Below are 23,556 nucleotides of genomic sequence, written 5' to 3' on the forward strand. Positions count from 1 at the left end.
GGTTCTATGTAGTCCCACAGAGACTGTTTTCTCAGCAAGATACTTCCTGTATGAACACTGAATCAAAATATGTTGTAGTGTGAACAGCACATGAACACCTTGCACGAGTGTTCTGCATCCAAGAGTCAGTTTTTTGCTATGCAACCAGTCACCCAAAATCTGCTTCAGACCTGTGTTTGGGCCACAAAAATACTGCCTTCAGAATGCTGCAGCACTTTAGGAGACACTTATCCTGCTTTCTCTGTCCACTGCCTCCCTGACTGAGACACAGGAACGCTGCAAGACACCTCGGTGTGCAGAGTGTGGCCTCTGTGGGAACCAGGGACAACAGGGCATGAGGCTGTGCCCAAGCCAGTCCTGTGGTAATGCACCTCATCATTCATCTGCTGTTGGGATTAGGACCTTGATGCCTGATTAATGACATGGGCAGAGACAGGGAAAAATAGATTGTACCCGCTCACACTTCTCTTATCAACATGGGCCCTGTCACACATCCACACTTCCCTTTCCCAGGGTTTGAGTCAGGTCTGCTTTTGTCCAGCCTCACTAGGAAACCAGATGTGATTTAGGACTCTGGAATAACCTGCTACCTCCATTCCTGTTGGACACAGCTGTGCAGAAGGCTGATGTGAGTCATCCTTGGCTTTGCTAACGGGACTGGAGAGTGGCCAGCAGAATTATGGCACAGAGCTCTGCTGGCACAGCTCTGCCAAGGTGCTTCAGAGAGGTCTGGGGTGATGTGTTCAGGGAAGCAGGCACAGAGGAAGGCACAGAGCATTAAATAGATGGGAGAACTGCAAAATATGCAAGAGTCCTGTGTGGCTACTGGAAATCAGAGCAGAAGCAGGTGCTTCTGGTGCAGTCAGCAGTGTAGCTTTGGGCCCCACACATTAAACCTGAGAGCTTTTTGAGTGTGGAATTTCCAGGAGAGGAGAGTGGTGACACTACCAGTGCCACAGAATACCCAGTTGGCCTCTTGCTGGAGGGTCTGGTGTGAACTGAAAGGCTTCCAGCAGAGCACTGGAGGGACATGAGGTTAAACATCGTCTTAAGATTGAGGGTTAATGAAAAAATAAACTTATTTGTAAAAGAGCACCATAGAAAATTCCTGAGACTGGGGTGTTGAACTAGGACTAGTGTGCTTAACAGAGAACTGGTTTTAAAATTCAGAATTGCTTTTTCAATGCTGGGGGAAGAGGAACAAGTGGGAAAGACAAAACAGATATGTAAGAAACATGAACCTCCTCTGTTTTCACTGAAAACAAAAGAGCATTTTGCTGGAAATGAATTTATTTCATTTTTGCATATTTTTTGCCTATTCTATTAAGGACATGTTTAAGCACAGTCTGTGTCCTCTGCAGAGCTCAGAGTGAGTCTTTGAAACTGGGACACCGGGGATGCCACCATCCCCTCCTGCTCCAGGCAAACCAGGAGTTTTGCTATCTGACTGCACTGCAAAGTAGGTTGACCTTGGTTAAGTGGGTCCAGAAAATCTTACCTGTTTTACCAGAGTAACTGTCTTTGTGTGTCCTCTATCTGCAGCCTGCAATTTCCTGAGTTACCCCTTGGTTCTTTGCTATGTTAAATAATTGCATTAACATTAGCTACTTTCCAGAATTTAGGGCTCACTGCTGTACTTGGTGAATATGTAACATTGCCTCTCTCTCCCTGGTTCTCCTGAATTGCTGAATATAAGAAGCAAAACTAATCAGTCCTTCCTCATTACTGGAACAGAACATGAGCCTTGCCCTGGTTTGCAGTGAAGGTTTGTCCTCTATTCCCCCCAGCTATGGGTGGGGAAGCTGTTAGTGCTGTCCTCACCAGGGACAAGGATTTCAGGGACCCTGAGCTGGCTGAACAGTGTCTGGCTTGTGCCTAAAGGGTGCAAAAATGGGTTGGAAAATAGGATTGGTTTTTGGCCCTAAGACCCTGGATGGGGGCTGCTTAGTCAAACCATGCCTCTGCTGGCAGTGGACAAGTCCTAAACTCACAACAGAATCAAGGTGAGCAGGAGCTCTTGTATGGCTCTAGTTCAACTTCCTGCTCAAATCAAGAGTAATGTCAAACTTCCTCAGGACTCAGTCCAGCTCTGGTCTGGACAGTTCCCACACTGGAGTCTTCACAGCCCCTCTGGGCCCTCCAGTACCCTAAAGAATATTTTTCCTTACATCCAGTCAGGGTTCCCCTTAGCTGAAGCTTGCACCCAGTGCCTTTCACTGTGCACCTCTGGGAAGATTCTGGACTCGATCTTTTCCAGCCCCCTCGAGGCAGTTAAAAGCTGGAGAGGATTCCCCCCTTCATGTTTTTGTCTCAGTTCTGAGCAAGTCCCTCCCTGTACACACATGCATGATTCCATGTGCACATCAGCAGCAAGTGCAAGCCCTCCATGAAGCTCCTTTCCCAAACCACTACCAGGCCTCCACCTGTGGCAATTCCAAGGTTTGTCTCACATGCCAGCCACCACAGGGTAGTTCCCTCATCAACAAGGAGATGTTATTGCTCCTCTGCAAGCTCCCCACTGGCCAGGCTCAGTACCCAGCCACATGGAGCCATTCCCAGGCTGTCTTGGCCTGCCATTCAAGCCCAGGTCTCCTGCTTTAGGGACAAGAAATGGCAAAGACATGCTTGTTTCTTCAGAGCTGAGCACTAAAACTCATTTACACTCCTGCAGTTCTCATCAAGTCAGAATAATTTCTCCAGAGCAAAGCCCAGAGAATAATTTGAAGGTGTTAAAGCCATCGTGGCAAAAATATGTATTTTCCCTTTTGTTTCTATCTCCCCTCCAGCAGCCAAATCTGCTGGAACCAAAGCACTTCTGCTGTTTGTGATCATTGCCATGCAAAGAACCCTGCCCTGGTGCCTTGCACAAGCAGCTGGCACTGCAGCCAACCTGTTAACAGAGTCTGGGCCCAGCACCCACTTCCCATGAGATCCCTGAGGGAGAAGGGATGGATGGATGGATGGATGGATGGATGGATGGATGGATGGATGGATGGATGGATGGATGGATGGATGGATGGATGGATGAGGTCCCAGTGAGTTGTGCCCTTGAGGCAGCACAGGACTGGGGTTCCTGCACAAAGCCATGCACGGTGCAGAGAGGGGAGGCAGGTCCTGCAGCCTGAACTGTGAGACCATGCTCCCCCTCCCAGCGCTCCCTCCACATGGAATGGCACAACTGGGGCAGAGAATCAGCTGTGCAGAGGATCACAGATCAAAAACACTGAGGGACTACACCAAGCTTCAGCATGCAAGCAGGCAGGGTTCAGTAAAGCGTTCACAGCCTAGCCTTGGAGCAGAACTGTTACTGTTTGTCTGGCTTCCTGCCTCATTATGCTTCTGAATTTATGACATGGGTAACAGTGCAGGAATTCAAGTGCACTTTTGCTGCTTCAGTTATTAAGCATCCACAGTTTTCCTAAATAAATGCTTGGGATCTTCCTGGTGACTGTCTCAATGCTGCTGGCTGACATTGCTGGCTGTTTTAAATATCCCACTTGGAGAACAACCCCCAGTCCTCTAAAGAGAACAAAAAATCAGTTATTTACTCTCGTCACTCTTGCACTTTGTGTCCAACTAACTCTAATGCAGCTGTCATCCAAATAAGTCAATTCAGCATGATACTTCAACTTAGCTTGTAAATGGTGAGAGAAAAAAAAAAGCCTTTTTAAACTATTTTAGAAACCTCACTATAAATGCAGCCTAACAAGATTGTCCAGCACACTAAGAAGCTAGATCTCCATTCAGAATCTTAGAAGAAAACAGCTGAAAATAACTATGGGCACTGAAGATGCAAAACACTTTAAATATCATTTTATGTGCTGCACACACAATATAATTAGTTATGGCTCTAGCTTTATCCATAATATGAAAAACAGCATAATTAACCCCACTCTTCATCCCAAGCCGAGTACATTTTAAACTTACCCGAGGCTATTTGAAGATCCTTCAGCACTGGTGGTTGCTAGAGTTGGGAATTAGCACTGTGCAAGAAAGGAGAGAGAGAGAGAGGAGAGCAATGGTGGCTTGCCGTTTCCCAAGATGGGACTGTCACATGCTAATCACTGATTTGAAATGCAAGCATAACAAAAGCCTTCTAATTATATAATCTTCGGGTCACATCCTCGTGTGCCCATGCAAAAACCAGGACTGTGCACTTGGAAGAAGGCGTTGCAGAATTTCTGACTTTTTAATTAGCATTGCACAGGGCTGGGGAGGGAGCCCTGGGAAGTGACGGCAGCGGGGCCACGCGGGGCCGGGCGCTGGCTGGTGTGGCCGTGCTGCTCTGCCAGGCTCAGAGGATCCAAAGCACCTCCTGTGGCTCCAAAAATGACAACCTCCAGCTGGGGACAGGGAAACAGGACCAGCTCCTCCCTACCTGTTGACACCCTAGCTTTCCTAGGGACCAAGGGCAAGGTTGCCAGAGTAGCCATGGCAGGGGAGCAGCAGCGCAAACCAGCACCTCAGTATTTTCTGTTTCTTGCTAGATGATGAAAAATTTTCTTTTGAGTAAAAGTAAATAAGCGCTTGGAAGGTGGGGAGCAGCAGTGCTCCACACTTGCTCCATTTCTTCCCTAAGGAGGATCAGCCCTTCACTGGAGGGCTCTTTGCTCCAAAGGGAGCATGTGGAGAATGCAGGTAATCCAAGAGCAGGGCTGTCAGGGCAGTCCTCCACTGCTCTGAAGCATAAGAACAGGGAGACAAAAAGGAGGAGGCACAGTGATAAAAGGCAGACTAATTTCTCCCTGAAAGACAAAGATCTGCTTCAAAGATATCCTCCAGGCAGAAAATGTGAAATGTGAAACTGCACAGCCTAAATCAGTATAATTGCTGTGCAGCAGAGATAAATGTGGAGCCCCAGCAAAGGAGCTGAAAGGACAGGCTCCTAAATTAACAGAAGCTCTCTGGAAGATGCTGCTACCTATGAAGTCAAGGTCTAGGGACAGAGGACAGAGTAATGTGTGTGTGTGTGTTTGGTTTGGTTTAGTTTTGTTGTTGATTAGGTTTAGGGGTTTTTTGGTGTTTTTTGTTTGGTTGTTTTTTGTTTGGTTGGGTTTTTTGTTTGTTTGTTTGTTTTTTTAAGCTGGCTATTTCAGAAGCAAAGAAAATTTAACAAAATTGACTGTTCCCCTCAAGCAAATACTCAGACGTCTTTTTGCAGTTCCCCTCTAGAAAATGAGAATGGTGTATATAAGAATAGAAGTATTTTCACTTCAAGACAAGAAGGCATCTGAGAGGCAAAACCCCATGAGATCATGCAATGCATTTGTAGAGAGCCACTTCTCCCAGTCCCAGAGCTGACTCCATCACCTGTGAACAGGCTGTTCCCAGAGGTGGGTCCATGGAGCACATAAGCCCAGTGGCACAGAACGTGAGTCAGCAGCATTGCTGTGAACCATTCTTCCCCTTGTGGGGGTGGTGGGGAGCCTTTATGGGGCAGAGCAGACCCAAATGGACCATCAGAGTGGTGGCTGTGGCCACCATCTGCAGAAGGACCCTGAGGAAACACCCTCGTGGCAGGTGTTGTCTCTGGGCTGGGGGCTGTGGTGGTTCTTATACAGCCAAACCAGTGTGTAAATTTTCTTTTTATTTTTTGTGGTAGTTTTTTTCTTTAAACTCCAACCTGATACAGGTTGCCTGGAGGGGTTGTGGAGTCTCCATCCACAGAGTCACGACCCAACAGCATGTGCCACAGGTCAGCTGTCATGGGTGACCCTGTGGGTGCAGGGATCTGCAGAGAGGCCTTCCCACCTCAGTGACACAGCTTCGGGGCCTCTTGTCACTTATGTCACCCTCACTCTGAAACTGGTACCACTTTGCTCCCTTTTAGTCCCACACACGGAGTTTTATAGTGAAGATTGAAGACCTCCACGATCACTGAGTACAGCACGCAGCCAGGCCCACCAACAACCCATGGCCGTCCCCAAGTGCCACATCCCAGGGTTAACGTTTCCAAGGATGGTGCTTCCTGGCCTGCCTGTCCCACCCTTTCCATGAACACGTTTCCTAATAGGCAATCTAAACCTTGCCTGGCACAACTTGATGCCGTTTCCTCTCATCCTGTCACTTGGAACCTGGGAGAAGAGGCTGACCCCCACCTGGCTGCTCCTGCGCAGAGAGTGGCAAAGACCCCCCGAGCCTCCTTTTCTCCAGGCCGAGCCCGCCCAGCTCCCTCAGGAACTTGTGGGCTGGTGCAGCGAGCACCCACCGAGATTTTCAAGCACCCTTCCCGTCTTCACTCGGGAACACGAGAGATACTTTAAAAACCAGCATGCCTGCTGAAAAACAAACAGCCGGTGTCAGTGTCACAGCCACACACACAGAGACATCCAAACGCACGGCAGCCTAAAGCCACACGCAATTCCCAGCGGTGTGCGGGGAGCGGGGCGGGGCGGCAGGAGCGGGGCGGGACGGGGCGGGCGGAGGTGCCGTGGCCCGGAAGGAAACGCCGCGGATCCGGATCGGGGAGTCCAGGAGGTACCGGGCAGAGAGGTGGGAACACTGGGGAAAAGGAGTGGTGGAGCTGCCGAGGGGGTCATGGTTCCGCGGAGAGCGGGTTGGAGGGTCAGGGCGTGCGCGGGGGCTCTGCGAGGGGAGAGCCGCTCTCCCTGAGAGGAGCTGAGGGGAGGTGGGCAGGGGAGCGGGGGGCTGGGAGAGGATTGAGGGTCCCCAGACAGCCGTGGAGGGGAAGGTGCCATGGGGAAGGGCGGAGTTGCTCCGTGCCCGGGGCTCTGTGCTCTGAGCTGAGAGGAAGGAGACAGAACCCTGTGTGACAGAGGCCGCGGGGTACCTGCCGTGGTCTCCCTCCTGCCGTGGTCTCCCTTCTCCCTCCCTTCTGCCAGACTGCCCCGGGCGGGGTCAGCTTGGCCGTGAGCTGCTGTCCAGCCCCTGTGGAGCTGGAGTGGAAAGGGCGGCCACAAAAAGGGGAGCTTGCTTCTTTCCCAAGCCCTCGTTTGGGCTGTTACTTGTGCACGGCGCATCAGGTCGTGTCCCGGCTGTGGAGGTGCCACTGGAAAGATCCAGGGAATAAATTCCTGCGGGATTGCTCACAGCTGCTCACCTGTCCCCTGCAATAGCTCCCCGTTAGCAGGAGGATGTGTTGATGTTGGGCAGCCCTGACGGCTGTCAGTGCTGGGAAGGACACTGCTGAGGGAAGGGGAAGGCCGCCTGTTTGCCAGGACAAGTCCGGTCACTCCCCTGACCAGGCCCCGCAGCCTGGGCAGCTCCCTGCAGAATGGAGACACTGTGAGATAATGTGAAAAAAGCCATTGTGTCTTGGGCTTTAGCTCCCCTTCCACCTTTTAGTATCAGCCCTGCAAGCTGCCGAGTTAAAAAGTGATGGGGCAGAAGCTCCTTTCTTCTGCGAAATTTCCCTTGAAGGTTTGTTCTGTGGACTTCTGCATCCAAGAGGTTCCATCAGAGTGGCAGAACTGGGGTTCCCAGGTTAGGCATGCTTTTGGCAGAGTTTTGCCAAACTTGCAGCTTTTGGCTGAGGAATATTATTTTCTAAAGCCACAGAACTCACTAAACAATGTTCCAGAAGAATATTTTTTGCTCCAGGTGCATACAGACACACCAACATGCAGATAATCAACAGTGGTTTGAGAGGGTGCCTTGTCACATAGAAAAACAAATAACGTCTGCTCAGACATACACAATGGTCTTAATCACCTACACAACTAAGGACTGTTTTATCCTCTTCTTCCCTAAGGAAACATGAGTTGGTTGTCTGCTCAGACGTACACAATGGTCTTAATCACAACTAAGGACTGTTTTATCCTCTTCTTCCCTAAGGAAACATGAGTTGGTTAGCAAGGAAAAAAGGAAAGCCCAACAGAGGAGGAGGACGAGGGAGAGGAGGCGGTGGAAGACGAGGAGGCAGCAGTGGCCATTCAAACAAGCCTCAGCTGGGTGGAAGTAGGAAATGTTCAACCAAAATTTGGGACGATGGAGATGATTTTTGTCTCTTTGAGGAACCAAGGCTAGAATCCAGGTATTTCTGTTGGTTTGGCATAATGGTGTCTGGGATACTTGGGGGTTGTTTGCAATACTTTGGGCCATTTGAGATACTTTTTGGATGTTGACGTACATAGACATTTGGGACTGGTTTCTGGATATGTTTGAATATAGAGAAGAGTGAAAGGGTGATGGAAGTGTTTCAGTATGAAGCAGTTTTTACACGTCTGTTTTTATTAATGTTTTATGGATTTGATACCTAGGAAAATGTTTTATTTTTTAAAGATTATAACCTCTGATTTTCTTCTTTGGTGATAAAGTAATTTCAGGACACTTTTGGTCAGAACACATTAATAAACACAGGATATTTAATATTTGTATATTACACAACAGAAGCTGGGCCATGGAAAATCATCAGTTTAGAATTATTTTAGTATCCAGTGTGTGTTCTGACCCATCTAGCTTAGAAACATGTGGTTGTATTGTAGTCTAAGAACAGCTTTACCTAGCAAAGTGTTCAGTAAATCATTTTGGATTCAACACAGGATACAATACATGTATGCACATGTGTGTGCAGATAAAGACTCACAAATCCTGGTCACATAAGAGTAAATTCACCTGAATAATCCTTAGGTGAAGGATTTCTATTATTTTGATTTTCCTGTTTTGAATTACAGGTTTGGGCCCTAACATTTGAGCCAGGCAGATAACTCATGGTTATGTCCTATTTTAATTTTCAGATCAAGTGCCCCTGCCAGAAGAGGAGGGCAAACGAAGCAGAGATCTGAAGCAAGAATGCCTCTGCAGACCATACACATGACATCAGAGAACCAGAGAAGAGTGAAAGAGCTCCTTCAAGAGCTGCAAGGGCAGGAGCTGACACCTGAATCAGAGTTAGTTTAAATGGAGGCACTGCTTCCAGCTTCTCTACATGAGCATGCTTTAGCAGGCATACTGTTAGAAAAGGAAACAGTATTTTTTCCCTTAACTTTTAAGTATATCTCAAATCCTATGGTTTTGACTCTGCTTTGTTCTTCTACAGTATTAACACTGGGAAAGGGGTAGCCAAATCTGCCATTTAAATGAAGGATTTAAAACTGCAGATGCAGAGTTTTATGTCTACTCTATATTTTAATTTTGTTTCATTTTAACTTGATAACTCTTTTTATCAGTGTAGCTGGAGAAGATGATGACGAGCCTGATTACCTCGATGATGAGCAGTGCTGGTCAACAGAACAGGAAGCTTCTGATGTAATGCCAAGGTTGTCTGCTGAGCCAGCTGAGCACAGAATTGTAGACAGTGAAGTGTCTCCATTTGCTGTGAACAAACTCTCCAGGTGATGCTTTAGTGAATAATTGTATCGTGAAGAGGTAGATCCTTGTCTCAATACTCTCTAAGCCCTCCTTGTGTTCTTCATCCATTTTGCTCAGACATTAATAATCATTCAGTACTTCTGCGTGGTTTGGGAGCATTTTGTATGTGACAGCTTTTTCTGAAGAGTTTAATTTCTGTAGCTGAGTGGGGAAATCTAACCCTGAAACTATTAAGTGCTACATTCTGAGGTGTGAGGCAGTGCCATGCACGCTCCCTCACTGTGAGGCTGATCAAGCAGATCTGTGGTTATTTTCCTTCATACGAGCCTCCCACTCACTTGCTGCTCCGTTTGCTCTCTCTTGGTGCAGGTATGGCTTTGACTGTGAGCGCTGTAGGGCAGTGCTGAGATCCTGCAATGGTAATATTGGGGCATCATTGGAGTATTTGCTACTGCAGTGCTTCTCCGAAAGGTATGGAGAGAAGATGCAGGTTTCTGCAGCTGCTGCTGAAGCCAGTCAAGAGGAATGTTTAGAGCAGAGACAAGAAGAAGCTTTTGCCCTCCAGTCAATTTATGGAGAGAAATTTGTAGAAAGGATTAAAAATCGTGTTTGGACTTTTAGTTTGGAATTGGACTACCTAACACACAGGTTCAGTAAATCTAAACAAAAAAGTACAAGGGACACAGCAAAACAGACTTCAAAGGAAATATGTAAATTTTACCTCCAAGGAGGCTGCAGGTTTGGTTCAAAATGCAGATTTAGACATGAATTCCCTCCAAACCATCCACTAAACACATCCAAGAACTCTGTAGACGATGCTCATCTCAGACATAGTGATGGTCCCATATATGAACTTGAAGTAAGATTTCCTGACGAGAACAAGTATCCACTTCAGGCACCTCTTGTGGCATTTTACTCCACTGATGAGAATCTGCCTCTTGCTTGTCGTCTGCACATTGCTGAATTCCTCTTTGGAAAGGCCTTGGCAGCTGCAGAGTCTCTTGAGCCAGTGGTGTACACCTTGGTGACTTGTTTAGAAGATGAACACGAGATCAGCGAGCTCCTGAGCAATACTCAACACAAGTTCAGTGTTCCTCCTGTCTCCCTGCTGGCAGCACCTCCTGTAAAGCCACAGGCAGAGAGTGCACCTGCTTCAAATCAACAGGCTGAAGGTACACCAAATCTCCTTTATGGTTTCTGGGCTAAGAACAGTCAGAAAGATTTAAAAGAAAAAAAGAGAGGGAAGGCAGAGCCCCCAGTTCAGCCATCTGTTCCAAATCTATTTCTGGAGATTGAAGTCATGTGGTGAGCCAGATCCATGATCTGTCTGTGCCTCAGGAAGTTCCTTCTGTAACCAAGCTGCAGCAGAGAGGTTTTGTGCTGGCCAGAACTGAGTTCAAGGAGCACAGAGTTTGGTTTGGCAGAGTGAGTGCTGCCCATTGCCAAACAATCCATGGACAGCACTGAGAGATGTGAGCTGCAGAATGCACCAGAGAAATGTGCTTGGAAGGGAACAGGGAAGGTTGTTTGCAAGCTTTGCTGCATCTGCGACTCATCAATTCAGAAACCTCTTTTTTTAGATTACTTAAAATTACCAGCAGCTCCTCAAAATTCACTTACAAAGGTGGATTTAAGGCTGAGCAAATGTGGAAAGTGGTTATAGAATGTTGTTCAAGATATCATTGCTTTCTATTTATGCTGGTGCAGACAGGTTGATTTCACAGAGGGAGAGTTGAGTCTGTGTCACTTGTGGCAGGGTGACTTTCCAGCTCTCAATTCCAAAACTACTTTTATCTAAGGCAAGCTTTTTTAAAGACAGTGTTCAAGAACAACTGCATTGAGTTGTAGAGCTCTTAAATAGTGACAAGCTGTGTTTTTGCTACAGTAAGACAGAGTATTCCATTTTTTGAACACCTCTGCAGAAAGACAGCTTTGTTTCAGAAACTGAGATCCCAAATAATTTTCTTTAGTTATTCCCTATGCTGTAAAATAAGTTTTGGTTGCCTTAAAACTTTCAGGGGCTGGCTGACAGTCTGAGCAAATCATGCTGCATTTGATAGGCAAAGGCACTGAAGTACCTGGTCCAGTTTCAGCTTTGGTTTAAAAGTATTTGGCAGTGACTTAACACTTAATTAATTAGAACTACCTTAACATTTAAGCATTTTGTACTGTAGAGAAATGGTTGTGTATTGGAGAATTGAGCTGAGGCACATGGAAAATGTGCAGGAAGGCAAATCACCTGTGTGGCCACCCAGACCCTGGTGCAGGGGTAGGGACAAGTGGATGGAGCTGGAGAAGTTGTGGGTGATTGGTGAGGTGAGGGGAGGTTTGCTGGTGGTGTTGAACTAAATGCATGTCAGAAACAGTCCTTGGACCCTCGGGTCCCGTCTAACAAGGTTCTTTGTTGGGAATGCTGCTGGAACATGTCTGTCTTTCCTTCACTGCCCGTTCCTTAGTAATAACACTATTTAACTGTACACTCTCTGTCTCAAGCCTCAACAGTGTCAGAGCCTCAGGAAGAAGAGGTGGTGGCAGAAGAGGAGGAGGAAGAGCCTGAGCAAGTTGTTGTGGAGAATGAGAGTTATGTGCACTTGAAGAAGAAGCTTTCCAAAAAGTATGATGCGCAGGCCAAGTCTCTGTATAACGAAAATGTTAAAATCTGCGCACAGTTTCGGCAGAAAAAGGTACAATGTGCAGAACGTAGATTTGTTGCTTACTTTAGGGAAATAAATATTTAAGAGACAAGCTGTTGTTTCAGATGGTTCTATTCCATTCCAGTGGTGTTCTTACTGCTGTGCTGTCTTTGTCCATCAGTCTTCCAGGCACTTTCAGTCCATGCTGTATGAAAGACAGAAGCTCCCTGCATGGCAAGAGAGAGAAAACATTCTGGGTTTGCTTGAGAGTCACCAAGTTCTTGTTGTGAGTGGCATGACAGGGTAAGAGTGTGATTGCAGATACAGACTTTATGTATCAAAGTATACACAGAATAACATGAAATGTGATCCATGTTCTGGGAAGGTTGGGGTGGTGGCTCATCTGTGACCAGCGTAACCAGTGACAGCAGTCCTAGGTGAACTTCATGTGACGGATCACATAATGAAACAAAACAAATTTCCAGTGGAATGCAGTCAATTTATGTGGGTGGAAGATATTACATTTGTGGGGTTTTTAATTAATTCCTGATTTTGTTGTGCAGATGTGGGAAAACCACTCAGATTCCTCAGTTCATCTTGGATGCTTCATTGCAAGGCTCTCCAAACAGAGTTGCAAACATCATCTGCACTCAGCCTCGCAGGATCTCTGCCATTTCTGTGGCTGAACGTGTAGCCAAGGAAAGAACAGAAAGGGTTGGACTCACTGTTGGATATCAGATCCGTCTGGAAAGTGTAAAGGTACACATGCTTTTCTTGCTGGTTTTCATTTACTCCTACTGAAATGTGCTTAATGCTTTCCTAGTGTACAGAATCTCTGCCCTAAACCTGCCATGCAGTGAGATAAGCAAGTTTGTGTCATCTGTATTTATAAAATATTATGAAACATGTTCTGTATTTTATTTCATCTCAAGTTGCACAGTTCACTTTGCAGAGAGTGCAGTGCTGTGTCTCACGGGTTTGCTTTCTGTTGAGCCAGGTGAAGGGGAGTAATGTGAGTAATCCTGCTGTCCTTTGGAAGGCTACTGGCTGTTCTTCTGCCTGTTGCCATTTCCATGTGTCTCCCAAGTGGAAACTGAAGGGTGCAGCTACAACCAGACAGAAACTGCTGTGTTGGAAGTGAAGTTTTGTCTGTGTTGCAGCTGATTGCTTGTTCCAAGAAGTATGCTAAAAAAGAGACTCACCAAGTCTTCCTAGGAAGAGAGATCTGTGTTGTTTATCAGAAAACACTGTCCACAGGAAAAGCAGTTCATATTTTTTGATAGGTAGCAATGCTCCTTGGTAAGAAGCGGGTGTTGTCAGTGCCAGTCAAGAAATGAAAATCCATCTCCAGCAGGGCTTGCTTGTTCCCTCTCAGTCAAACCTGGCACTGAGCTGAAAACAAATGCTTTACATCAGTTCCCTCTCTCTTTGCACTGTGTTAATTTGCCCAGAGTCAACTGAATGCTTTGTCTTACCCTTCAAGTCCTCAGCTACCAGGCTTTTGTACTGCACTACTGGTGTGCTGTTGAGAAGGCTGGAAGGAGATCTGACTTTGCAGGGAGTCACTCATGTCATTGTTGATGAAGTTCACGAAAGAACAGAAGAAAGGTAAATAATCTCTTATCCTGTAAGCAAAATGAAGAAAGGTAGTCAAGTGTGGCTAAGGTGCAAGTAGCTGATCCTGTGGCAGTGGTATGGGATGGTGGAGGGAGGCTGGGTTTGGGTTCTTGTCTTTGGGCAGTGGGAAATAGTGCTGCAGCAGCTTGTGAGAAAGCACATCTCTCAGAAATTGCTGTGCCTGCAAAGCAACCTCAGCATTGCAGCAGTGTTGCAAAGAGGTTTTGGATAGGGCTGGAGGGTTAAGTAACTTTTTAACCAAAGCTGTCTGTTTCTTACAGTTTCCTTGTTTCAGCTTTTATCAAATACCATAATTCTTCACATGCCTTTTGGGGATTTTTTTCCCTGATGCAGGCTTCAGCAGAGCAAGGGACAAATGCTCACATTTCCTTCCAGTCTGTAGATTTTACTAGACTCATCCTATCCTGCTCTAGCCTCCTGCAGTTTTACCTCACTTACCTGCTGATCACAGACAAAAGATAATGTCTGTCAGTATCTCTGTAAATTAAGTGGCAAGCATCCTTTTCTTTGCTTTCCTTGTCTAACACTGCAGTGCAGTGGGTTTCTAAGAGGCTTTGTCTCTTACCCATTATTCTGAAGCTCAGGTGGTATTTTAGCCACTTAAAAGTGATTGTGTTTCTCAAGGATTCCTCTTCTTCTTATTTAAATCACTTCAAGCCAGTCTTCTACTCATGCCACAAAAGCTATAAATATAGAGGGAAAAATACAGTGAGCAGGGAAGAGAGGGTAAGTTTGAGTAACTCTTCCAGCAAAGAAGAGGAGTAATAAGGACTCATCTGTTACTTTGAGTTAATTTCTTATCTGATGTTCTTGTGCTGTCATTAATGTAAGTCATTTATAAAACTTTTTGTTTAAATGGTTTTGCTAAGTAATCCTGCCACTCCAGTAAGGGACAACCAGAAGATAGTCAGATTTGCAGACTGCTTTTCACTAGACCATTCCAACAAGCTCATGTTTCTGTGATGGTGTTGCTGTGCTGTTGAAAACACCAGGAAGGTGGACAGAAAAGGAGAAAAATAGTCTGAAAGTTAATGCTGAAAACATTCAAATGTTCTTTTGCCTGTTTTCTTCAGTGACTTCCTGCTGCTGGTTTTGAAGGATATAATGGTTCAGAGGCCAGACCTGCGCATTATACTGATGAGTGCCACCCTGAATGCTGAGCTTTTCTCTCAGTACTTCCACTCCTGTCCAATCATTAACATACCAGGTGAAAAACATTCCTTTTTATTGTCATTCATCGCTTTAGAGATTTGTTTTCACTATTTCTTCTTGCAAAGTATTTCTCAATTCAAGATGAGGATGTATACCAGAAATTCGATGCTGAAGACTAAGAGGGAGAAACTAATGAGATTTAGGAGAGAAAGGACTTGGAAATGTTGACATTTTTGTGCTGTCTGTATACCAGCAGAATTTCCCTCCTCAGAAGACAATCATTATATGGTGTGTGCATGACATGGTTCCCTGGGTTAGTTTCACCACAGCTGAAGACTCTCCTGTATCCTTGTGAGAAAAGGATCAGTGAGAGGATCCAGCTGGATCCATGCACGTGTTTAGCCCAACGTGCCTTTTAAATTGCTGAGTTATGACGTGGAGCTGGAGAGGAACATGGGTGTGTTCCCCTAAGTGTATCTGCCCTTCTCTGCCTGTGTGTGCATGTTACCATGGAATCCTAGATTGGTTTGGGATGGAAAGAACCTTAGAGGTCCACTAGTTTCACCCCCTGCCATGGGCAGGAGTGTCACTAGACCAGGTTGCTCAAAGCCCCATCCAACCTGGCCTTGAACACTCCTTGCTTGGAAGACACCCACTGTTTGTCCTAGTCAGAAATTGTGTTGAAGAGTGCAGTGTAGGTGAGAGCTGTGAAGCCAGTGTATGTCATAATAACCTGTATAAAACTACAATAATCTTTGGTCTTTTTTCTCTTTTCTCCATGCTGTTGTGTCACGTGTGGATAGATTTATTCTCATGTTTCCTTTCAGGTCGAACGTTTCCTGTGGACCAGTTTTTTCTGGAAGATGTGATTGCAATGACAAGGTGTGAAATTCACATGTTCTCAGATGTATTTGGGTGGTGAGGTTGAGGTTGCACTTTTGACTTTGAGACTGCAGTAGTTCTGTGCATTTATTTTGAAAGTAAATCCTCTCAGATCTCCCTCATCACCTGCACTCTTGGAGCTCTACTAAAGCACCTTGACCTTCATATTATCTGTGGTTTATACAAAGTTCCTCTCAGACTTAAAAAAAATATTTTAGATACCCTATCTCTGCAGTTAGTTATTAGAAGGAAACTGTTAGGCTTCTTTCCGCACTACCAAATGTTCTTCTGCTGTTCAGGTATGTTTTAGAGGACAGCAGTCCCTACAGAAGGAAGGTAAAGCAAGAACAGAATGGGAGACACAAAAGAACTGCATTTGAAGAAGTAGAGGAAGACCTGAGGCGTGCTGGCCTTCTGGAAACCACTGACACCGTGGTCAGAGATTCAGATCCAGACCAGAAATTAACACTGAAGCAGCTCCTTACACGATATAAAGGTGAACTCCTTCTTAAATGTAATAAATTGGCAGACAAACAACATGGGATATTATCACTGTAAGCTGAATGCTTATCTATAATTCATAGATTTGCACTTGTGAAGTTCTAGATGAGAAACTTCCTGCCAGTTTAAAAGAAATAAAAGAGAACCCATTGTTCTCTTAAACTACAAGCAAAGATCTTGGCTAAGACTAGTTCTTAGCATCTGAAAATGGACAGTTTTCAGCTACTGTCTCTTTCCATCCCTTTTCAGATGCTTTGTTAGTTCCACTTTGCTCTCTGTATCTGTTCTTGCTGAAGCAGCTTTGCTTGGGGCACAGCATGGATCTGCCCTCTTCAGGTCTAAGCCAGGTGCTCTTTAAACAAAGCTGTAACTGGTCCCGTGCATCCACAGATGTTTTTTACAAGACACAGATTTACTGCATCTTTCTTTTTTTTTATTTTTTTTTTTGCAGGGGTTAGCAAGGCAGTGTTGAAAACAATGTCTGTCATGGACTTGGACAAAGTTAATCTAGAATTAATTGAAGCCTTGCTGGAATGGATAGTTGCTGGCAGACATTCATACCCCCCAGGTAATTTCATTGTCCTTGGGAAATAAAGGAAAGAAGATTCTTAGAAGTTTCTTGGACAGCTCAAAGCTAATGATTTGCATGCAGAGGTTCTGTAGCTACTGACTATTTTGGAAAAAAATAAATTGCTAGTTGAGTTACAAAGCTTGTGATATACATGGGAGGGGAAGATGAGAAAATTGTCTGCTTTGAGAAGTCTTTTGTGAAGGACTGTTACAGCCGGTGTGCTTTTTTAGTACAATAATTGTACATTAATAAAATATTGTGCTGTCCTTTTGTTGAGAGATTTAATTTTTTTTTATCTACACATATAGGTGCTGTGTTGATATTTTTGCCTGGCCTAGCAGAAATCAAGATGCTTTATGAGCAGCTTCAAACTAATGCTCTTTTTATAGGCACAGCAAGAGGTAAGGCAGAAAGAAAAGCTCCAAAACTGTCAGTCTTTACCCATAAATAGTCATTTCCTGCACAAAGCCTGCCTTTATCCAGGGATAAATTAGCTTGATTAAATGTGTGAGCTGACTCCAGTCAGGGTAACTCCTTTTCTATCTGTTGGCTCCCTCCTTTTGTTTTTCTCCTCAGCTCAGGAAGGTCAGTTGTTGAAGTTCTCAGAGACCCTGGTGAGGAGTGGTTTCCATTTTGTGCTCTGCATGATCCAGGCTGCTGAAATCTCAGAATGTTTGCTGAGTTACATTTAGTTGTGGTTGTGTTTGGCCTTGGTTACAAGGAGAAGTAACACTCTGGACAGTATCTAGTGAGGCAAAAGTGTGTGCAGGCAGATTGTTCCCAAGAAGGAAGAGGCTGGAGATGCCCTGAGCATCTTGTCCTGTTGTCCTTGCAGGTGTGTGGTTTATCCACTTCATTCTTCACTGTCCAGTGAAGAACAGCAGTCTGTGTTCCTCAGGCCTCCTGCAGGAGTTACCAAAATCATCATCTCTACCAACATTGCAGAGACATCTGTCACCATTGATGACGTGGTCTATGTGATTGACTCTGGAAAAATGAAGGAGAAAAGGTACTGGCATTCATTCCTTGGGGTTTTGTAAACTGTTTCAAGCCTTGAGTTTTCCAAAGAGACAGGAAAAACTGGAAGGAAACTTTGTCTGTAGAAAGTTGCTATGAGGTGGAGAAAGCCTGTCTAAACTCAGATCCCAGTGCAGGGGTGGGAATTGTATCCATACAGAAGTTGGCAGCATCTGCCTGCTCAGCCTCCAGCCTGTTCTCTGTGTGCTCCGTACAAGGGTGGGTGACAGGACAAGGGCTGAAATGGCTTCAGACCGAAAGAGGGCAGGTTTAGATCGGATATTAGGAAGAAATTCTTCACTGTGGGGAGGCACTGGCACAGGTTTTCCAGAGAAGCTGTGGCTGCCCCATCCCTGGAAGGGTTCAAGGCCAGGCTGGACAGGGCTCTGAGCAACCTGGCCTAGTGGAAACTGTCCCTGCATGTGGCAGAGGAAGTTGAAATTGGATGATCTTTAAGGTTCTGTGGTTCTGTGAATACCAGCCTGTCTCTTGCTCTCCTGTAGATACGACCCAGGCAAAGGAATGGAGAGTCTGGAGGACACCTTTGTGTCCAAGGCCAATGCTCTGCAAAGAAAAGGGCGGGCAGGACGTGTGGCCTCGGGCGTTTGCTTCCACCTCTTCAGCAGCCACCACTACAACCATCAGCTTGTGAAACAACAGCTGCCAGAAATACAGAGAGTGCCCTTGGAACAGCTTTGTCTAAGGTGAGCTGTTGTGTTTCCTGAAAAAGCCAGCGTGCAGAATGTCCTTCCTTTGCTGCAGGGAGCACCTGCCACAACCCACACCAAAGCACCATCATCATGCAAACGTTGAAGGAAGAGGCCTTCCCGTCCCTGCTGCATGCTGCACACCCCTTTGTACTGAAAGGAAACAAAGCAGCACAAATTACAGTTTTGCAGTAAAAACTTTATTTCAAACCTCAGTGTACTAAATAGAAATCTCTTCTTACAGACTCTACATTGTTCCCTTACTTCAGCTTTGTGTTACTGGCCCTTTTCTAGGGAGTGTGCTCTTCAACACATTTTCTGTTTGCATTTTTCAATCTGTTTTTACAAAAGCTTGGTTTTTTTATCCTGAATATGGAACTAAGCTGCTTTTTTATTTTCTTTGTGTTTTCTTTTTAACTTTCCCTCCCCTCCACTTAAGAATTAAGATCCTGGAGATGTTTTCTGAGCAGAGTCTTCACTCTGTCTTATCACGACTGATCGAGCCCCCTCGGACTGAGTCCTTGCAGGCATCAAAGGTGCGACTGCGGGACCTGGGAGCGTTAACACCGGAGGAAAAGCTCACTCCTCTGGGATACCACTTGGCTTCGCTGCCTGTGGATGTCAGGATTGGCAAGCTCATGCTGTTTGGCACCATTTTCCGCTGCCTGGATCCTGCTCTGACCATAGCAGCCAGCCTGGCCTTTAAGTCACCTTTTGTAAGTATTCTTAACCCGAGGGTCATGTTTTTGTGTGGCAGCAAAATGCTGTTGTGACATGCAGCACGCTGCACTTGATATTTTAATTCTTCTTTTTAGCCTGAATTGTTTATGTGTTAGTGCAGGGCTTGTTAAAACAGTCCAGTTATAAGCAGAAGTTCAAAACCATGTGAGCAACAAGAGTGGTATTTATATACAGTACAAACAGTGAATATTATTTTTGATTTCTAGCTAAGAAGTGCACACATTTTGTCTGACTTTGGTGTGAAAATTACTGGTAATATAAATAGTGAAATAGCTGACACATCTGAGCTGTGAATGCAGAGGTCAGTTTGGATCTCTGTGTCTTCACTGTCACTTTGGCTTCTTGAATCAGGTGCTCTTTTGAATGCCTCATATTTTCTGTTATCCACAGGGAAAATTTGCATTCTGACCTGTGAGCTGCTGTGAAAATACCAAAGAGAATGTGCCATGTAGGTCTAGAAAGGCTCGTCCAAGTGGTGAGGGGAAGAACACACTAACCTGTTACTGCCTGTCTAGGTGTCACCATGGGATAAAAGGGAAGAAGCAAACAAAAAGAAGCTGGAGTTTGCAGTAGGAAACAGTGACTACCTGGCTCTTCTCCAGGCCTATAAGGTGTGCTAGAGCTCAGTAGCCTCTCGGGGTTTTGTGATGTGTTTGATATCCAAGCAGAAATGTTTTATTAAAGGCTTCCTCCCATGCTCTCACTCAGGGATGGCGTTTAAGTATCAAAGAGGGCTCTCAAGCAAGCTACAACTACTGCAGGGAGAACTTTCTGTCAGGAAGAGTTCTTCAGGTAGGTCAGTGTGTGTGGCTTGGCACAGGGACTGGCAGAATCCCAGTGACAGAAATAAGCCACTGGGGAAGACTCTTCCTGCTGGGTGTGGCAGCCAGCACAGCTCTGTCTGTTGCAGGAAATTGCCAGTCTGAAGAGGCAGTTTGCAGAGCTGCTTTCTGACATTGGCTTTGTGAAGGAGGGATTGAGAGCCAGGGATATTGAGAAGAAGTGGTCCCAAGGAGGCGATGGCGTGTTGGATGCCACAGGAGAGGAGGTAATTCACAGCATTTCATCCGTGCTTCAAAATGCTGCTGCAGTTTTTCATGTGGGCTGCCTTCAGGAAGACTGGGGCCAGAGATGTTACATGATGATCAGGGTGATCAGGGTTTGGTAGTTGTAAGATTCCTGTACTTTGGGACAACTTGTGCTTGCTTTCTCGAGGGTGCAAGCCACTTTGTAGCCACATGTCAGAGAACAATTCAGCTGGGCACCAGGATAGTGGTGGCCAATTTGTTCCATTGATAGTGGGGGGAAATGCACCCTAAGTCCAACCTGAGGTTGCAGGAGCAGTGACTCGTCCTCCTCTATAAAGCACAGGAGTGCAGCTGTAGCAGTGAACTAGTTTCAGGAATTCAGTCATTCCTAGAGCAGGGTTTTACCTTTACACACTGAACTGTAGGATCCCTAATGATCTCCTATTGATTTCACAGGCAAATTCAAATGCAGAGAACATCAAGCTGATCTCAGCTATGCTGTGTGCTGCACTGTATCCCAATGTTGTCCAGGTAAGAGAATGCTTTTTCATTTTCCCTTCTTTGGTCTAGCATATCCACATAGACTGCTTTCATTTGGGCTCAGTGTGGCACCCTTGAGCCTGGTTTAGGTTGCCAAAGTTTGCTGCTTGTGGTGTCAGAGCTCCAGTTTGTATTGCCTGAGACTGCTGCTGTTCCTACAGGCTGATTACAGTGTCACACAGAAGCCAGCAGGAAATGCAAAGAAGCCACTTAAAATTAGACCTTTTGAGAAGGCTGAGGTTACAAAGGAATGCAGGATTGGGCAGCACCTGGAGTGTAATACCTGTCTCCAGTGACTTGACATGTTGCTTCCACAGAATTTCTGGTTTTGAAAAATTTAAAACATGAAGTTAAAAGGTTTTGTGGTGCAGCAGATTTTTATAACCTTTTTTTGTACCATACAGGTGAAAAAGCCAGAGGGTAAATACCAGAAGACCAGTACAGGAGCAGTCAAAATGCAACCAAAAGCAGAAGAGCTGAAGTTTGTTACTAAAAATGATGGTTATGTTCATATTCATCCTTCGTCTGTGAATTATCAGGTCAGGATGCTTTTCTCTGCAAAGCATGCTCTCTTTTTATAAAAGAAATCACTTTTGCTTGAGTGTTTAAAATTACAGTGAGGATCACTATTGATGTTTAAAATAAAAAAAAATCTTAATGATTGAACAGTCCTGTGTTAGGACTGTAAATAATGGTGCATTCCTGAGTTAGGAGTGTCCTCCTGGGCAGGGAGTTAAACTGTATTCTCTGGAGCCAGCAGTTGTTGGCAGCTCTGGCTCAAGGAGTGTCTGTTAGTGCTGCAGGGGCACTTCAGGCCCATCTGCTGCTGCAGAGTCGGCCTGTGTGGCAGAGGCAGGAAGAGCAGCGTCACTGACCGGGCTGTTGTGTCCCTGCCCAGACCAGGCACTTTGAGAGCCCGTACCTGGTGTACCACGAGAAGATCAAGACGAGCCGCGTGTTCATCCGGGACTGCAGCATGGTGTCCGTGTACCCGCTGGTGCTGCTCGGGGGCGGCCAGGTGCACATGCAGCTGCTCAAGGGGGACTTTGTCATCTCCCTGGACGACGGCTGGATCCGCTTTGTGGCTGCCTCTCACCAGGTGAGGAGGAGGAGGAGGGGCCATCCTGGGAGGGCTGCGGAGCTGAGCTGCAGCTGAGCCTTACCCGTGCCTGTTTTACCACGTGTGTCAGGTGGCTGAGCTGGTGAAGGAGCTGCGCTGCGAGCTGGACCAGCTGCTGCAGGATAAAATCAAGAATCCCAGCATGGATTTGTGCATGTGCCCCCGAGGCTCTCGGATCATCGGGATGATTGTCAAGCTTGTGACCACGCAGTGACAGCAGAACAGCTTTCTGTAAAGCATCACCCATGGCTGCTGCCCGAGAACAGACCAAGTAACATCAGTGTCCTGACATTTACTGGTCCAAAATGTGGCACTGACCTCTGGAAAAACAAGTTGGCAACTGTACTGTTGAGTCTTGGGTTGTTTTGTTTTGTTGGCTTGCTTGGTGAAATTAAGGTGGTTTACACTCAACTCTGGGAAATGGCAACTCTTCCAGAAGGAAATAGAAACCTCTGAGTATTTCTTAGGGACTATGCCCTGGTAGCAGTGTTTTCTGGTCACACAAACACCTGCTAGCCAGCTGTTTCTTGTAATAGTCACGGCTGGAGGCAGCATGGGGTGTGGGGAGCCGCTCCCAAATTGGTTTAAATTCACTTCTGCATTTTGACTTAAGACTTTACTGAGGCAGTTTTGGCTGACAGGGCATCCTCTGTTTACAGTTCAACCCAAAGCCTTTGTACAAGTAAGCACCTTTAGATTTGTGTCAAGAGGTTCTGCAATTCAGTGTCCTGTGGTAAGGAGATGTACTTAGCAGTCAGTGTGACTTTGGATCAGTGCAGGTTGCTCTGGTGACAAAACTCCAAGACTGTGGACATTTTCCCTGGAAGAGAGGCTGTTCCAACCCTTCCTGCACTGAGAATAAGTAAAACAGCTGAGATGGGACTGCTGTAGTACATTAAAATGCATTCTTGGCAGATGCCGTTGCTAATTGCTAATTATTCTGGTACGGGTTCCACCCTGTACAGTTGGAACAAAGTCCCACTTTTGGAAGCTTTCAGCCAAACTCCTGCTCTGAGGACTGGGCTGCTCCAGTGTGGGGTAAAATGCTGTAGCAATAATGAACCATTATTTGCTCCCTTTGGCCTTGCTTTTAATTGCAGTGCTGAACATTGCTGCAGCCAAGCTGCTCAAATACGAAGTGCCCTAAGTGACAGGACTGGGCTGTCACCAGAGTGAACACTGCCTCCAGCACTAGTCTGATCTACAACCTGAGGAATGAGTGGAGAGAGGCAGTGTTAGACGGGTTTGTTTTTTTTTTTAAAAACAAATATTTTTAGTAGGAGTTTCACCCCAACATGCCCTCCGGTGAGGAAGATGACAGGAGTATCAAGACCAACATCCCTGTGCAGAGAATGGCCACTGCGGCTCTGCTGGGATGGATTAGCCCCAGCTGGCTCCGCTCCCTCCTCCATCCCACCTCCATGAGCAGGCACTGGGAGGAGGGAGAAGCATGGGATCAGATATTCACACACTGAGATACAGTTTAATACAACAAAAGCAAAAGAATTTATTCCCTACTTCCCTTGGGCAGGCAGGTGTTCAATCACTCCAGGAAAGCAGCATGCTCTCCTTCCTACCGTTCCTAAAATTACTGGCACTACAAAATTTCCTTGCTGTTCTGCTAACAGCCATTATCAGCTGCAAAAATAAAGCAAACTGGCATAAATCCTGAACTATTGTATTAATTCAGTAACCCATCCATGGTGACATGGGGTTAGGCTGATTTCCCAAAGCAACCACAGATCAGCACAGCAGC

General features: G+C 45.9%; 1 protein-coding gene across 1 annotated transcript; it reads left to right on the forward strand.

The window, feature by feature from the left end:
* The first annotated feature begins 6,441 nt into the window (after nucleotides 1-6,441).
* DHX57 (DExH-box helicase 57) lies at nucleotides 6,442-23,466 on the forward strand. The gene is given in 25 exon segments (XM_039718846.1): nucleotides 6,442-6,492; nucleotides 7,795-7,993; nucleotides 8,697-8,849; nucleotides 9,129-9,293; nucleotides 9,640-10,442; nucleotides 11,764-11,954; nucleotides 12,085-12,206; nucleotides 12,467-12,662; nucleotides 13,387-13,511; nucleotides 14,615-14,748; nucleotides 15,521-15,575; nucleotides 15,875-16,071; nucleotides 16,528-16,644; nucleotides 16,956-17,030; nucleotides 17,033-17,048; nucleotides 17,483-17,656; nucleotides 18,168-18,368; nucleotides 18,811-19,087; nucleotides 19,628-19,723; nucleotides 19,821-19,904; nucleotides 20,023-20,160; nucleotides 20,597-20,671; nucleotides 21,085-21,219; nucleotides 21,579-21,779; nucleotides 21,871-23,466. Coding segments are annotated over 24 exon segments (4,068 nt in total). The 5' UTR covers nucleotides 6,442-6,492; nucleotides 7,795-7,799; the 3' UTR covers nucleotides 22,015-23,466.
* Nucleotides 23,467-23,556: the final 90 nt, after the last annotated feature.

The sequence above is a fragment of the Passer montanus genome, unplaced genomic scaffold (assembly GCF_014805655.1).
Source record: "Passer montanus isolate IOZ18808 unplaced genomic scaffold, ASM1480565v1 scaffold40, whole genome shotgun sequence".
NCBI lineage: Eukaryota > Metazoa > Chordata > Aves > Passeriformes > Passeridae > Passer > Passer montanus.